This window comes from Microcaecilia unicolor, chromosome 6, assembly GCF_901765095.1.
Source record: "Microcaecilia unicolor chromosome 6, aMicUni1.1, whole genome shotgun sequence".
In the NCBI taxonomy this organism is placed as follows: domain Eukaryota; kingdom Metazoa; phylum Chordata; class Amphibia; order Gymnophiona; family Siphonopidae; genus Microcaecilia; species Microcaecilia unicolor.
Window position 1 is genome coordinate 30,143,942 of NC_044036.1, and position 17,100 is coordinate 30,161,041.

General features: G+C 45.1%; 1 protein-coding gene across 1 annotated transcript in view; it reads right to left on the reverse strand.

The window, feature by feature from the left end:
- The window catches only part of LOC115471792 (NADH-cytochrome b5 reductase-like), a 30,153-nt gene that overhangs the window by 4,750 nt on the left and 8,303 nt on the right, over positions 1–17,100 (reverse strand). The window contains 4 exon segments of the mRNA XM_030205626.1: positions 830–903; positions 906–1,032; positions 5,722–5,826; positions 13,048–13,135. Coding sequence (XP_030061486.1) covers positions 830–903; positions 906–1,032; positions 5,722–5,826; positions 13,048–13,131 — 390 coding nt within the window. The 5' untranslated portion in view covers positions 13,132–13,135.

A 17,100-nucleotide genomic window follows, 5' to 3' on the forward strand; every position in this document is an offset into this window, starting at 1 on the left:
CTATGTTATTGGCTGCATGTTATTCTATAAAGTAGGGTGCCTAACTCATAGCGCATATCCCAAAAGGGGGTGTGCAATGGGAGAGGCATGGGCGTGTTAGAGGCATTCCGAAAACTATATGTGTAGTTACAGAATACTGGGTAAGTGTTAGGCTTATTTTCGAAAGAGAGGGCGTGTCGGTAGGGTAGTGAAGGCGGGACGGGACGGGGCATGCTCACGAGATGGCCGGCTTCGCCCGATAATGGAAAAAAAAAGCCAGGCTTGACGAGCATTTTGCCGGCCTTACTTGGTCCCTTTTTTTTCATGACCAAGCTTCAAAAAGCCCCAACTGACCAAATGACCACCGGAGGGAATTGGGGATGACCTCCCCTTACTCCCCCAGTGGTCACCAATCTGCTCCCACCCAAAAAAAAAAATCGAAGTGCTCGTCAGGGACGTCCTAAATCAAAAGTATTTTTGCTTGGCTTTTTCAGTAGTACCAGTGGGATTTGAACCGGCCACCTCTGGATTACAAGACCAGTGCTCTAACCACTTGGCCACAGCTCCACTTACTTGGATGTCCCTCCCTTTTGATTATGCCACTTCAGGTCTCTCTCAGCCAATCACAGACAGGGTCTCTCTCAGCCAATCACACTGCATTTAGCGATTTTTTAAAATATTAATTTTTCTAAAAAGGATGTTTATGCTGCACATACCCGGTGTATAAACGGCTCTATGTCTGCAGATTCTGTTCTAAAGTACTGGTGAAACTTGATATGCACTGCCCTGCACATCTCAGTCCCTGTCTGAAATGGGGCTGAACAAGAACAAAGCCAAATCAGACCCTTACCTTGCTTAGTACATAAAATACGTTGATATTCCAGAATCGAGCCAGATCTTGGAGAAGAGATTTCATGTAAATGTTTCAACGGTGCTGAAGCATCCGACCAAAGTTACAAATGTTTCATCGTGTTCATTTTCAGTAATGCAGTGCAGGATGGGAAGCATCGGTGCTAAGCCAGTCCCCGAGGCGAGCATGAGAAGCTGGCCGTACTAGAAAGGAAAAAAAAAAGTTTGCAAACATATCTACTGCAACAATAGACACCTCTTTATGTTATAGTGCATTTATATACAGTGATGTGGTCTTCATGTTCCTTTGGCATTTGCAGAAACAAAGCAGGGAATGCAACACCTCAAAATTATTAGTAACAATTGCGAGACTGAACTTAATGCATGATGTAAGAGAATTTCAACATAATATTTTTATTTGTTACATTTGTACCCCATTTTCCCACCTATTTGCAGGCTCGATGTGGCTTACACAGTACCGTAATGGCGTTCGCCAAGTCGGTTGATAACAAATACAAGGTTGTATTGTGGTTGCAAGAGGTAAGTGTGTATCAGGCAACATGAGGGTCGAAGGGAGTGATGATTGTATATTGTCCAGTACGATCACTGGTTATGCTGTGTTGCTGGGTGTGGGGATTTATGGTGGATCGGTGGGGGTAGGCCTTTTTTGAAGAGGTTGGTTTTTAGTGATTTCCTGGATGGTCTTGGATTGTTTTCACAGCTTTTGGGAGTCCATTCCATAGTTGTGTGCTTATATATGAGAAGCAGGATGCGTAGGTTGCTTTGTATTTAAGTCCTTTGCAGTGTGGGTAATATAGGTTGGGTAATGTAGGTTTAGGTATGATCGTGATGATCCGATTCTGTTTCTGGTTGGTAGATCTATGAGATCTATCATGTATCCTGGGACTATGCCGTAGATAATTTTGTGGACAAAGGTGCAGATTTTGAAGATGATACGTTCTTTGATTGGGAGCCAGTGCAGCTTTTCTCGGAGGGGTTTAGCACTTCCGAAATGTGTTTTACAAAATTTCAACCTGGCTGCTGTGTTTTGGGCGGTCTGGAGTTTTTTTTGCGAGTTGTTCTTTACATCCCGCAGAGATTGCGTTGCAGTAATCTGCATGCTTAGGACCATTGATTGTATTAGGTTTCGAAAGATTTCTCTCGGGAAGAAAGGTTTTAATCGTTTAAGTTTCCACGTTGAATAGAACATTTTCTTTATTACGGAGTTTACTTGGCTCTCAAGGGTAAGGTTACGGGCGATTGTGACTCCGAGTATTTTTAGGCTGTCTGAGATATGGAGGGTGTGTCCTGGAGTGTTTATGGTTTGGTGGGTTTGTACTTGTTATGTTGAGATGAGATGGTGAGGCAGTGTGTTTTTTCAGTGTTCAGTTGGAATGAATTTCAGTTCCCCTACTCCCCTAGAATGTGATGAGACAACAATTAAGCATGGGCAAAGATTTCAGTGAAGTCCAGAGGGAAAAGAGAGGAAAGGATTTGCTTAAAGTCACACAGCAACAATATGGGGAAAAACCACCACAAGGGTGGAGGTACACTAAAATCCTACGCGAAGAGATGCACAAAGCAGGGAGTAGGAAAGGTAGGCTCTTCCAAAACAACCGGAGACAGCATATGTAGAAAATCAAATCTTTATTCAATTGAAAAAACTGTGACACACTTGACTCTGACTCGACACAGCTGTGTTTCGGCACAAAAACGCACCTTCATCAGGAGTCTTATAAGATCCAATCGATAGTGTATATTCGATCATCAATTCTGTGATGATTGTTGTATCAGATATGGCTATCATCCAATATCTATGTCGAGAAAAATCTCCGTAGCACGCAAATGTCTCTGACGTACCGCTACATTCAACTAAGAATACAACCAGGGACTTTATTTTCCCCCCTCAGCATTGGATTGGTTTTTATTTTTATGATCTCGGATGGAAATCACTAGACTCCACTCAGCAGAACATACCATCCAAAACTGTAACAATTCTGTCCATCTCTGTAAAGCAGGGTTTTCCAAATCAGCATGTGGGGTCATGACCTGGGTGAGGCAAATCAATACCTCTTCATCGGCCTGCAACTCCAGACAAGTCTGCACTAACATTAGGCCTGCGTGGGTTTCACGGAAGGCAGGGAATGATGGCTGTTATGCCGCAGGAGGGCTGGGAACAGTAGCATAGATGAATTGGCAGGCCTCCAGGTGTGCTGCCACAAAAGTGTGATAAACACTGCTATAAAGAATTTATTAAGTTTATCGCAAGCCAGTCCTTCTAGGTCACCAACTCAGCAATATCTTCCCTTTTCTCTAGATGAGTTAGGACACTGGTCTACTATTTGCATGCTTTACTTACAGCTTTAGCTGGATGCTTATCCGTGGGCTTCCAATTAGCAACTTTCAAATCTAACAAACACCTTGCACCAGGGGCATAGCCAGATCTCGGCAGGAGGGGGGTCCAGAGCTAGAGGTGTGTGGGGGGAGCACAGTTTAGTCCGCCGCCGCCCCTCCCCCTTCTGCTGCCGCCCCTCCCCTATCGCCACACCAGGTGCCTTTGCTGGCGAGGGTCCCCAACCCCCGCCAGCCGAAGTCATCTTCAGCGCCTGTCTCCGTCGCGTTCGCTGATCTGTTTCTGTGAGTCCTGACTCCTGACATCCTGCATGTGTGCACGCAGGATGTCAGAAGTCAGGACTCACAGAACAGATCAGCGAACGCGCCAGAGACCGGCGCTGAAGAGGACTTCGGCTGGCGGGGGTTGGGGAACCCCCGCCAGCAAAGGTACCTGGCAGTGGCAGCAGAGGAGGGGGGGGTCGAAAGTAGAGGGGACCAGGGCTAAATCTGTGGGGGCCCATGCCCCCGTGGCCCCACCTAGCTATGCCCCTGCCTTGCACAACTTAATCCAAATTACAATTACATCCAGCCAAAAAGGTGGTCAGCGGTTTTAAAGCTGATAACAGCTATGGACTGAATTCTACCTGGACAATCAAGGCCAGGCCTAATCGGGGCATTAGAATTGACAATTAGAATTAGAATTGACAATTGACCTATACGTCTAGCTCCATCTCTACCTGTTTTCAAATCTATGCTGAAAACCCACCTTTTCACTGCTGCTTTTTAGCTGTTCTGACTTTCCACAGCTGTTCTGACTTTCCACAGTACAGACTATAGGTGAGAGGCTTTACTGTGCCATCTAACCTCCCCCATCAGCTTCTGAATTACTGACTGCAGTTCTTTGGCGGGAATGCTTCCACTTAGCACAGACCTTAGCTTCAGAACATTAATCTATAAGAATGAAACTCTATGGGCTCCTGGTCAGTAATTTTCCAAGCCAGCACAGAACCCTCTACCACAAACCAAGACAGTGGCGCAGCCATAAGGGGCCGTGGGAGCCTGGGCCACCCCAAATTGAGTTTGGGGCCCCCGAAGTCTGCTGGTTTGGCTGGCGGGGGTCCCCAAGGCCCACCAGCAGCAGCTTTCCTGCAGTGATATTCACTTCTGTGCTGCCAGCCCTGCTTCCCCTCTCCTGTGCACATGCTGGTTTTTAATGAAATTGAGCATATGTGAGCTTCGTACATGCTCGATTTCATTTAAAACCCAGCATGCACGCCGGAGCAGGAAATCAGGCAGGCAGCGCAGCAGTGAATATCGCTGCAGGAAGTCTTCTGCAGGCGGGGTTTGGGAACCTCCGCCAGTGGGGTTGTGGGGGCAGAGAGCTGCGGGGAGGCAGGGCAAAATGCCCCCCACACACACCACTTTGGGCACAGCCTCTCCCCCCCAACAAGTGAGGTCTGGCTATGCCCTTGCTTCAAGATATATCTCTAATGAAAATGAGGTTACCTTATCCAGTTCGTTCATCTTTCCCCAGCACAGACTTCTTGCCCAGGTATTTTAATCTACTACTACTTATCATTTCTATAGTGCTACAAGGCATACGCAGCGCTGTACACCATACATGAAAAGACAGTCCCTGCTCAAAGAGCTCACAATCTAAATATGGAATGTTGCTAGTGGAATAGCAACATTCCATGTAGAATATCAAATAGTAGCAACATTCCATGTAGAATCTCAGTAATAGCAACATTCCAGAATCTCAAATAGTAACAACATTCCATGTTCCACTGCACTAACTACTAGGCTACTCCTCACTAGCAACATTCCATGTAGAAGCCTGCCCTTGCAGATCAGCAATGCGCTGTCAGACTCACAGAAACAGAAGCCTGCGCAGCCGCGTTGCTGATCTGCAAGGGCAGGCTTCTACATTACTACTACTTATCACTTCTATAGCGCTACAAGGCATACGCAGCGCTGTACGCCATACACAAAAAGACAGTCCCTGCTCAAGAGCTTACAATCTAGATAAGACAAGTAAACAGACAGGTGAATACCCCCTATGGCTTCTATTCAGGACCTTTCACAGCAAGCACTCTGCCTTCATGTCAGTTCCTGAAAACATTGACATTTCCTTAATACTATAATAAATCTGTAACAGGAATCTTTCTTTCCATCCAGCTTCTGTCTCACTTCAGGATCCAACAACTAAGTTCAAGCATTCACTTCTATTTGTTCTTCCTGATCCATCACGCTGCTTCTACAAGCAGCCTACCTTTTGTTGCATTCGCAAGCAGCCTTCCAATGAGTTCCAGGTGCTCAATTACCTTCGTCTGTGTTCTGAACCCTGGCTGCTTTCTCACTACACCTCCCAGATTGCCCTTCTTCATTATGACCTCATTTCCTACCAGTTTAGGACTCAAGAACTACAGCTTCCAGAATTGCTATGAACTCACTTCCTTTCAGAGCTGTTTGTCTATTCTCTTGAGCTGTGGCTGTGAATTACCATATAATCAATAACAAGCCATCCAGTATATCACATTGTTATTCCATATAACTAACTTGATTAGGTCCATATGGGAAGCCTCCAAACGGTCCTCTCCAAAAGAGCATGTCACCTTCTCGCCAAGATTTTATATACTGCGACATCAGCCCATCTTCGTAGCACTAGAAAGATGAAATGGAACAGAAATATATATTTCTGGAAAGTCCAACACTACTCCTTCAAATGTTAGTTACTGGCTTCCTGCCGAGGAGTCTGCCCCACTCTGCCACAATGATTTCTTGCACTAGGCACCTTTCCTAAACTTCTATTTGCTGGCAGGGCATTTCACTGAGGCAGGTCAAATTATTGTACTGGGCGAATCTCAGAAAAGTATATATAGGGCGACTAAAGTTACATGCGCAATTCTGACCACGCTGCCAAATTGCGAGTGTAAACTAATTAATGAGCTAATCAGTGCCGATAGCTGGACCCTAACAAGCAATTAATGGCACTGATTGGCAATAGTTAGACTTTACGCATACTACTTACTAGGTTTATTCTATAAAGTGGTGTACATAAATTCTACCTTGTGGATCTCAAAAGGGGCGTGGCCATGGGAGGAGCCTAGGCGGGTCATGGGCGTTCCTTAAATTTACACACAGTGTTATAGAATACACCCGCTCCAAGACTAACTTAGGCAGGGACGTTTACACCAAGTTTTACTTAACACAAATGGCTGCGACTAGATTTAGTCGCAGGGCGGCGTTACGTGTATTCTATAAACCATGCTTAATTTTAGGTGTAGTTACAGAATACGCCTAGGTGTATTTTTTTTCGGTGCCAATATTTTAGGTGCGATATAAAGAATCTAGCCTATCATGTGTAAGTCAATTCCTCCCGATAGTCACCATGCGGTGGTCAGCGGTTTTAAAGCTGATAACAGCTACGGACTGAATTCTACCTGGACATTCAAGGCCAGGCCTAATCGGGGCATTAGAATTGACTATTTGGGTCATGTGCGGCTACTGGCCAATATTATTACTAGTGACCAGATAACTAAATGGATAAACTTAGGACAGCCTCTTTGCAGTCCTAATTTTATCTGGTCACTTACCCAGTTAGCAGACTGAAAATCACCGTTAACCGGGTAAATCCTTGCTCTGCCCTGATTCTGTCCCTACACTAACCGGAGAGTGACCGGTATTCACAGTTGATATTGTGAGGAATACGGGGACAGGGAAGGAGAAGAGGTCAGGTGGGCAAGGTATAAGGCACGACGAGAAGGGGAGCCCGCCTACAGGCAAGGGAGAACCCGTTTCCTCACTGAAAGGGACCAGCCAGACTGGGAGGATAGGGAAGTTCTGTCCCCGAGGTACAGGAGTCGGGGCAAAAACGACCCCTCTCATCAGCTCTTGAGGGAGACATACAGTAGAACTCCGACCGCGATTCTCAGTGAAACCTGAAGGGGGCCCCTCACAGGGTTAGGGACTTCCCTTCCCAAGCTCCCGGAGGGAGCTCTAGGAAAGGCAACTGAAGGTAGCTCGCAACATCAGCCCGAAACGGGGAGGGAAACCGAGATAAATCAGGAATGGAGACCAGCTGGGTAACAGGTGGGGGGAAGCCCATGGAGTGGCAAGGGGCGGAGAAAAGGGAATCAGAGGAGCCGATGGAGATTGCAGCCCTGGCAAAATCACGGGGAAGGAATTTGGAAGGGAAGTAATGCATGGTTTGAAGGTTTGGTGAGAAAAGGAAAGCGATGGTTATTGTAGAGTTTTTTTGCTTTCACTAGGTCCAGGAGGGTGGTGGTCAAGCGTGGAAACTGACGGGGAAAGGGTGGGACCCTAGAACTCTCCTTGGGGGGGCATTTCTTATGTTTTGAAATGCTGTGCTCTAAACTGCGTTGCTTTTTGCCATGCCATGTTTGGGTGGCTGTCAGTTAATCTGCAATGCTTTGTGTTGAAATATTCCAAAGTGCTGTGCTAGGGAACGGCTAAGTTTTGAACGGTGATGCTTGAACAGGGGGAGGTTTTAAAACTGTAGTGCCTGAAAACTGATACGCATTAAACTATCGTGCTGTGGAGAATAGTTGTTCTATTTTTTTTTTCTTCTTTTCTTTTGTCTCCATTTTTGAACTACCCGATTCTGAGGCAGTGGTATTGGCCCTCCCTGGGGGAGCGAGGATTACAACCTGGCCATGGTGGGTTGCAGTAAGGGACCAAGGTGAGCCTGTGGAGGATCAGAGCTCGTGCAAGAGTGCAGGTGGAAAGAAGCCTTCCGTGGAGGACAGCCTTTACAATATTCAATGCCAATAACTGGTTAAAGGCTGCTGAATATCAGTGGCGATTTAACCAGGCAGCAGACTCTCATGCTTGGTTAAATCATTTTAAGTATCTACCCCCCCCCTCCATTTCCAAAATGAATCTTACATGTACAAATGTTAACAGTCCTGTCTGCATCCCAGAAAATACACGGATGCCAAATTCCTGAGAATGATCTTATTAAAATGTAAGGTAGTAGCACTTCTTACTCATGGAAAACATTGAATTTGCCATTCATCAGAGGCATGCCCTTACAATCTCTGGAGCTTTTAGTCCAGTAGTATCCTAATATTTCTTTCATTCACTATGAAGAAAGATAACGGTCGATTCCAAGATGGCCACCGCTAGGAATGGACGTGTGTGAGCCCGCTCTTACTCCGCAGGGAAATAATGCCTAAACGTAGAGGTCGGGCCGCTGCCGCTACCCCCCAGCGTCGCCCAGAATCCATTTTACCTTTTTTGCAGCGGGCCACGGAAATATCGATGTCGGAAGGCGGCCTGCTTGCTTCACCCGATACAAGGGGAGATTCGGAGAGGAGCTATGGGCTGGAAGTCTCTCTCCCCGACACCCGAGCCCCGCCCCCGCAGCCACTTGGCGCTAGCTCTCCCATTGCGGCGTCCTCGAGCTCGGAGAACCGAAGCTCGAGGTCGGGAGGCCCAGATTGATGTGGAAAGCGAAGCGGAGAGAATATTAATTCCTCCGGGACCATCTGAAGGAACAAAGTCGGGGGAAGTTTTGCTGACGGATCAGGAGAAGGACAGACATCAACCAACTCAGGTACCGACCAAACTATTTCCTTCTTTAGTAAAACCGAGTGAAGTGACTTTAGATAGTTTATGGATTTTAGTTGCGATTTGCAAAGAATATTGTCCTCAAATTAAAGTAATTTCGGAAGAAATAACTGACTTGAAAAGAATTTGAGAGAAACTGAGAATAAATTGGAAATTGGATAAACAAGTGAAGAAGCAAGAAAAAGACCTACAAAACAGTCCAAATCCAAAATACCATGATTAAAGATTTGTGTATTAAGAAGAAAATCTGAAAATTTTGAAAATTATTCAAGAAGCAAAAATTGCGCTTTATTAATTTTCCTGTTCAAAAATTTAATCACCTCGAGAATGCTAAAAAATACTTAAAGAGATCTAGGGATTGGGGAAGAAAATATCCCCCCCTTTGAACAAGTATATTATCTCCCCTAAAGGAGATAATAAGAAAACACCTCAGGATAACAACCAATAGATGTCTCTGCTTTACTCGAGATGACAGACTTGGAACAGTTAACAACAGCTACCTTGGTAGCTACATGATAAACTTTGGATTTTGAGACTTTTTTTCCAAAAGAAAGATAACTTGTTTAAAGGATTAAAAGTCCGAATGTTCCCCGACGTGTCGAGAGACACACAGAGACGGCGTCAGCAATTTCTTCAACTTCGACAACAGACACTTCAAGTAGGTGGTACATTTTTCCTCAAGTACCGTGTAAATGTTTGGTCGGCTACCGGTCACAGAGATTTGTCTTCTACGAACCTTCTCAGTTGTTATCATTTGTTACAGCAAGACAAGATGGAACTAAAGACACTTAGAAGCACAAATATAAATTAAACCGTCACATGTCCAGCTGTGTAATATTATTCAAAGGGATTTTTTAAGATCTCTATCCGCAAACTCTCCATAATGTCACCTTGGGATCCCAGTTGAGGACTTATGAGAATTAAGAATAATTAATATTTACTTTTATATGTTCTTTATTTAATTTCTTGTATTAATTCTCTTTTCTGTGCAAGTATTATTGCTTGAAAGTTATTGAAAGAAATGAATAAATAAATAATAAAAAAAAGAAGAAGATAATGGTCTACCAGGTCTTGGTCTTGCCCTTCTGCGCTCTTGAAGCTACAGTAAGAGGCTTACTAAATGCTTTTTTCCGATCTGAGGAAGAAGCGCAACCTTCGAAAGCTAATCAAGAAATGTATTAAGTTATGTCCAATAAAAAAGGTATCATCTTATTTTCTTTTCCATGTTTTATTTTGTTTGATTTCTATAGATTCTACATGGAATGTTGCTATTCCACTAGCAACATTCCATGTAGAAGTCGGCCCTTGCAGATCACCAATGTGGCCGCGCAGGCTTCTGCTTCTGTGAGTCTGACGTTCTGCAGTACGTGCAGGACGTCAGACTCACAGAAACAGAAGCCTGCGCAGCCTTCTACATGGAATGTTGCTAGTGGAATAGCAACATTCCATGTAGAATCTCCAATAGTAGCAACATTCCATGTAGAATCTCCAATGGTATCTATTTTACTGTCATAGTAATGCTTGAATGTTTTCACTTACATACACTGTCAGCTAGCACATTTGCTTATTTCCGATCTGAGGAAGAAGGGCAACCTTCGAAAGCTAATCAAGAAATGTATTAAGTTATGTCCAATAAAAAAGGTATCATCTTATTTTCTTTTCCATTTTTATTTTGTTTGATTTCTATAGATTCTACATGGAATGTTGCTATTCCACTAGCAACATTCCACGTAGAAGTCGGCCCTTGTAGATCACCAATGTGGCCGCGCAGGCTTCTGCTTCTGTGACGTCAGACTCACAGAAACAGAAGCCTGCGCAGCCTTCTACATGGAATGTTGCTAGTGGAATAGCAACATTCCATGTAGAATCTCCAATAGTAGCAACATTCCATGTAGAATCTCCAATGGTATCTATTTTACTGTCATAGTAATGCTTGAATGTTTTCACTTATATACACTGTCAGCTAGCACATTTGCTTATTTCCATCTGAGGAGAAGGGCAACCTTCGAAAGCTAATCAAGAAATGTATTAAGTTATGTCCAATAAAAAAGGTATCATCTTATTTCTTTTCCATGTTTTATTTTGTTTGATTTCTATTGATAACCTTTAAATGCTTTTGTATGTCCAGCGCCAGAGAAGACCACCTCCTAATATGCTGAATGTGTTTTAGTGAAAAGGGGGGGGGGGGGATTTCTTCATCTCAATTTTGTTTCTTCCAGTAGTTTCTTCCTGCTCCTTTTGGCTTCCTAATATGACCGCAGAATCATGACCCTTCATTCACAACTACCTGGGAAATGTTCTCCATTTTAATCCTCACTCCTTCCTGTCTCAGCCAGGGACCAGAGCCCTACAGTTCCCTCCAGAATGGACAACAGGTGTCGCTATCGTGCAACGATTAGAGCTTCCCGCCTAACGGCTGTGAACATTTCCTCCACAGTAGCCCTGGCCATAGTTAGAACAAGGATTAGAAACCAGCCTCAAATCTGAACTCAGACCTCCTAGGTGGCAGAGCAAAGGAGTCACTGTACCACCATGTCCAGGCCTGTTAAAAGAGTCCCAATTAATCAACAATTCCATAAACAAATGACAACATAGATGTGGGACAAAATATATTTCAGCTGCATTGACTTCGATCTGTATTTTCCTGTAAAAATTGCTCTCTCACAAAGTTGCTCAGCACAGACGCAGGTGCCAGTATGTGGCTTCATAAAATACTATCACTAACTATTGTTGTATTCTATTTTATCCTTCACTGAAAGATTTTCTTCCATTTAGAGAGTTGCACGGGGACAGAAATCTTACCCATCCCCGCCCGTCCCTGCTGGAATTACATTTTTGCAGGGATGGATGGGGATGGGTAACCCATCCCAACCCGTCCCCACCCATCCCGTAAGAATTTAACCCATCCACCCTTCCCGCAAGAATTTAACCCATCCCCAGCCATCACTGTAAGAATTTCATGGTACATAAAAGAAAATTCCAGTCAGCTCCCTCAGTCTCTCTCTGGATTGAGCCACAGCACTGTAGGCAAGGAAGGAATGGAAGCTGAAACCTGGAACAATCTGGTGTGCACATGTAAGATTTGTCTCTGATTTACTGGCACTGTGTGCTGAGAGGTCACCACATGCATGCGTCAGTAGGTCAGGTGACATCCGATGCCTGTATCAGAGCTGAGGTCTGCGCATCAGCCCAGGAGCAAAGAGGATTAATTGTAACATAGTAAGTGACAGCAAATAAAGACCTGAATGGTCCATCCAGCCTGCACAATAGTCACACTCATTATCAATTCATGATTAAATCAATGAGTTGATACTATATACTTGATTATGGTCTTTCTTTTGTGTTTCTGGAACATAGACCATAGAAGTCTATCTGGCCCTATCCTTATATTCCAACTGCTGGAGTTGTCGTTGAAGCCCACTCCAGTCTATGCATCTTCTCATTTGTGGGGCACAGATAGTAAAAATCTGTCCAGAACTGTCCTTATGTTCCAGCCACTGAAGTTGCTGTCTAAGCCCTTTCCAGCTCATCCTAAACCAGACTTCCATATATTAGACACAGACCATACAAGTCTGCCCGGTATTGGCCCTAGTTAATCACAGCTAGAGTCGCCATCTAAGCATTATTTCATACATCCACACAATGCAGCCATTTAAGGTTAGGTTTTTATAACTTCCATTTTCTAATTAGGATCCTCTGTGTTCATCCCACGCCTGTTTGAATTCCATCATCATTTGTGTCTCTACCACCTCCTTAATGGAAAATGTTCCACATTTGTGCTGTTAAAGCAAGGAGGAAGAGGAGGAAGAGGAGACAGCACTCAAAGAACTTGGTACTCGGTAGATGAGAGGCTGGTGCAGGTGTAGCTTACACTTCCACAGGAGCCCCGCAGAACTGCTTCCGCCCCCGCGGGAACCCCACAGAACTGCTTCCATCCCTGCGGGATTCCCGCAAACCCTGTTCCTGTGGCAGGCTCTCTACTTCCATTCCAAATTATTTTGTCATTGAAACACTAAACAGAGAAACAGCTCTTTAACAGCATCAGCTTTGCTGGTCCCCAGAATCCCAACCTCAGGGGACCTCCAGAAAGAAAAAGGAAACAGACCCACTTTAGTGTCTTCTTCCTCCACTGAACTCAAAATGCCTCTGTCAGGCTCAAATGCAGCTACAGTTCATAAAAATGGAGCTTTCTGTTTAAATTTTGATTTGGAACAAAAGAAATATGACCACCAACTGTTTCTCCAGATGAAATGCTACCTAGTAGAAAGTGTAAAAATGGAAATTGTTTACTACCTTTATTAGAACTTCAAAATAGTTTTCGGCATCCACAGGGTTAATCGGTGTATAGGCACGCTGAACTTCAAGACCATTTACCATCCCTCTAAGAAAACAAACAGAAGCACAGCAAACAAGGATATGATAATGACGCCTTTCAAGCAAAGGTCTCTGTTGCATTAGCAGTACAAAGCTTGCTACTCAGTCAGTGGTGTACCAAGGGGGGGGGGGCAGTCCGCCCTGGGTGCACGCCGCTGGGGGGTGCCGCGGCGCGCACCTGCTCCTCCGAGTTCGCTAAACTTCGTTCGTTCGCTGCAGCTCCCTCTGCCCCGGAACAGGTTACTTCCTGTTCCGAGGCAGAGGGAGCTGCAGCGAACGAACGAAGTTTAGCGAACTCAGAGGAGCAGGCGCGCGCCGCGGCACCCCCCCCCCCCAGCGGCGTGCACCCGGGGGGGGGGTCATTTCGCCGGAGGGGGGGGGGGGTCATCTAGCGGGGGGGGGGGGGGGGGGGGGGGGCGCTGCACCCGGGGGGGGGGGGGGGGGACGCATCGGCGCGGGTGCCATCCAGGCCAGGAACGCCACTGTACCCAGTTACAGGGCCATGTAACAGGCCTAGCAGCCAGCCACTGTGCTCTTCAGTATTCTGCTGTGGAAATAAGTCTACATCAACATCTACTCACTCATGAGCACAAGACTGAAAGATGTGTTATTAGGATCAGACATGCACAAATGCAATCTGTACACTGCAGAGCTGCCAAGTTACCCATTCCAAGAGGGAGCCTTTTTGGCTGGTCCTGGTTTTAAACTTACATCCCAAAGCAGTGTAGTATTTGTAGTCCATGATTCTATTCATTGAAATCAGTGCTGCAGGTCCCATAATGCACCAGGATGAGGTTGGCAGAAATCCAGGACTGGCCAAACAGTCTCCCTCCTGGAATGGGTAACTTTGCAGCTCTGACACTGCATGTATGCTCAGGAAGTCTGTTTTATTTATTTATTAGGATTTATTTACCGCCTTTTTGAAGGAATTCACTCAAGGCGGTGGTGTACAGTAAGAATAGATCAAACATGAGCAATAGGCAATTACAGCAGTAAAAATATTCAGGTAACAATACAAAGTATGGCATTGTATACTACTTGCAATGACAACACAATACGTACTAGAACATTATAATTGGTAGTGAAGGGTAAGGCAAACAGTAGCAACATTCCATGTAGAATCTCAAATTAGGGAAAGGGAAACTGGACTGAATATACTGCCTCTATGTGGTTTTTGCAACTACATTCAAAGTGGTTTACAAAGTATATACAGGTACTTTATTTGTACCTGGGGCAATGGAGGGTTAAGTAACTTGCCCAGAGTCACAAGGAGCTGCAGTGGGAATTGAACCCAGTTCCCCAGGATCAAAGTCCACTGCACTAACCACTAAGCTACTCCTCCACTAGCAATATTCCATGTAGAAACCTGCCCTTGCAGATCAGCAATGTGGGTGCCCAGGCTTCTGTTTCTGTGAGTCTGACGTCCTGCACGTACGTGCAGGACGTCAGACTCACAGAAACAGAAGCCTGCGCGGCCGCGTTGCTGATCTGCATGGACAGGCTTCTACATGGAATGTTGCTAGTGGAATAGCAACATTCCATGTAGAATCTCAAATAGGGAAAGGGAAATGGGACTGGATATACTGCCTCTGTGTGGTTTTTGCAACTACATTCAAAGTGGTTTACAAAGTATATACAGGTACTTTATTTGTACCTGGGGCAATGGAGGGTTAAGTGACTTGCCCAGAGTCACAAGGAGCTGCAGTGGGAATTGAATCCAGTTCCCCAGGATCAAAGTCTGCTGTACTAACCACTAGGCTACACTACCAACGTTCAGAATCTTAACTATGTTTTATTTATTATTAGGATTTATTTACCACCTTTTTGAAGGAATTCACTCAGGCAGTGTACAGTAAGAATAGATCAAACATGAGCAATAGGCAATTACAGCAGTAAAAATATTCAGGTAACAATACAAAGTATGGCATTGTATACTACTTGCAATGACAACACAATACGTAATAGAACATTATAATTGATAGTGAAGGGTGAGGCAAAGTTGTAACCTACAGATGGGTAAGAAAGAAGGAAGAGTTAGAAAGTAAGGTGACTGATTTGAAGAAAGTTGCACATGAGGTCAGAGAGATGGTTAAATATTATCTCAGCTAGGGTAGGAGTGGATAAACATGTCCCGCTGCAGTATGTGCAGCCCGAGTCAATCCTTGTGTGTGTGAGTGATCTATGTAGTCAAGAGTAGCCTAATGGTTAGTGTGGTAGGCTTTGATCCTGGCGATCTGGGTTCGATTCCCACTGCAGCTTCGTGTGACAATATTTTCCATAACTTGTGCGCATACAGTTCTTAATTACCTAATTGGAAAGGCACATAGCCTAAAGGAAGCGTCTAACAGCGCCAGACGGTACTCTTAAAGAAGCAGCGACAAAGAGCAGTTCTTGCAGCCTGATTTGAGAGGCTAAGCTCATGGGGGATGAGACTATTGCTACACAGACTGCTGCTACTCTATGAAGATTTCAGATTAGCTGCTGCTGTTTTGTCACTAGGCCTACAACAAACAGCTACCTCCAGACTGAATAATCAGTAATCAGTGCGCATCTCTTGAACAAAGTTAGGGAATAAATCTTTACCACCAGTGGTGTAGCCAAATGTGGGCTTGGGTGGGCCAGGGCCCACCCATTTATGGCTCAGGCCCACCCAACAGTAGCACATGTTTAGTGGTAGCTGGTGGGAATCCCAAGCTCTGCCAGCTGAAGATTTCCCCCTGATGGTAACGAAAATACTACTCTCCACAACACTGGCACTTGCGCATACTCCATTTTCAGTGCATACCTGCTGCCAAGGTGGAAAGAAGCGTTTTCCCACCAGCAGAGATTATTTTTTTTTTGGGGGGGGGAGAACACTTGGTGCCCACCCAATTCTTGCCTAGGCCCCACCCAAAATCTGTTGTCTGGCTACGCCCCTGTTTACCACTATAGCTTCAAGGAATTTTACAACATAGGAATGAGACTAACCAAGTCTAAGCAGTGAGTATCATAATCATCACACACAAGCTGTAGCTGTCCTGAGGAAATACTACCTTAGCACAATATGCTGTCCTAAACTCAGCAGCAGGCTACTACCTCTGGGCAGCTAAAAGCGATAAAGGTTGGTGTCAGCTGTCAGCCGCTGCACACATTTAACTTGAAGGCAGTGAAGGTCTCTGAACTGAGAAGTACCAAATCACTCTTCTGTAACAAAAGAAATCAGACGGGGGGGGGGGGGGGGGGGGGGGTAAAAAAAGGAAGGATGAACAGGAGTGAAGGATGTTCACTGCTTAAGGCAATCTTCATTTATTCCCCAAAAGGACTTACCTTATGGTTAGCTAACTGTTTGGCACACATCCCAAGCTGTCACCTTAGGTGTAACACACACTTACCATTAGTGAAAGACATGAAAGTAAAGCTGGTAAAGAAAATAAACACCAACCCAGGAAGCAATGCTACAGTAAGACTTGCTTGAAAAAAGCATTGTTTCTCACCTGCAACAGATGTTTTTCTGTAGAAAAGGCCTGATCCAGAGCAGAGTTTGAACATAGTAACATAGTAGATGACAGCAGAAAAAGACCTGCATGGTTCCATCCAAGTCTGCCCAACAAGATAAAACTCATATGTGTATACCTTACCTTGATTTGTACCTGCCTTTTTCAGGGCACAGGACCGTACAAGTCTGCCCAGCAGTATTTCCCGCCTCCCAACCACCAGTCCCGCCTCCCATCACCGGCTCTGGCACAGACCATATAAGTCTGCCCTCCACTATCCTCACCTCCCAACCACCAACCCCTCTTCCCCCACCTGCTCCGCCATCCAATTTCATTGGCCCTTCTTGTTCGCACCATTCCCCTTGGTAACTCTACTACTACTTATCATTTCTATAGTGCTACAAGGCATACGCAGTGCTGTACACCATACACAAAAAAAGACAGTCCCTGCTCAAAGAGCTTACAATCTAGATAGGCAGACAGAACAATTAAGGGTAAG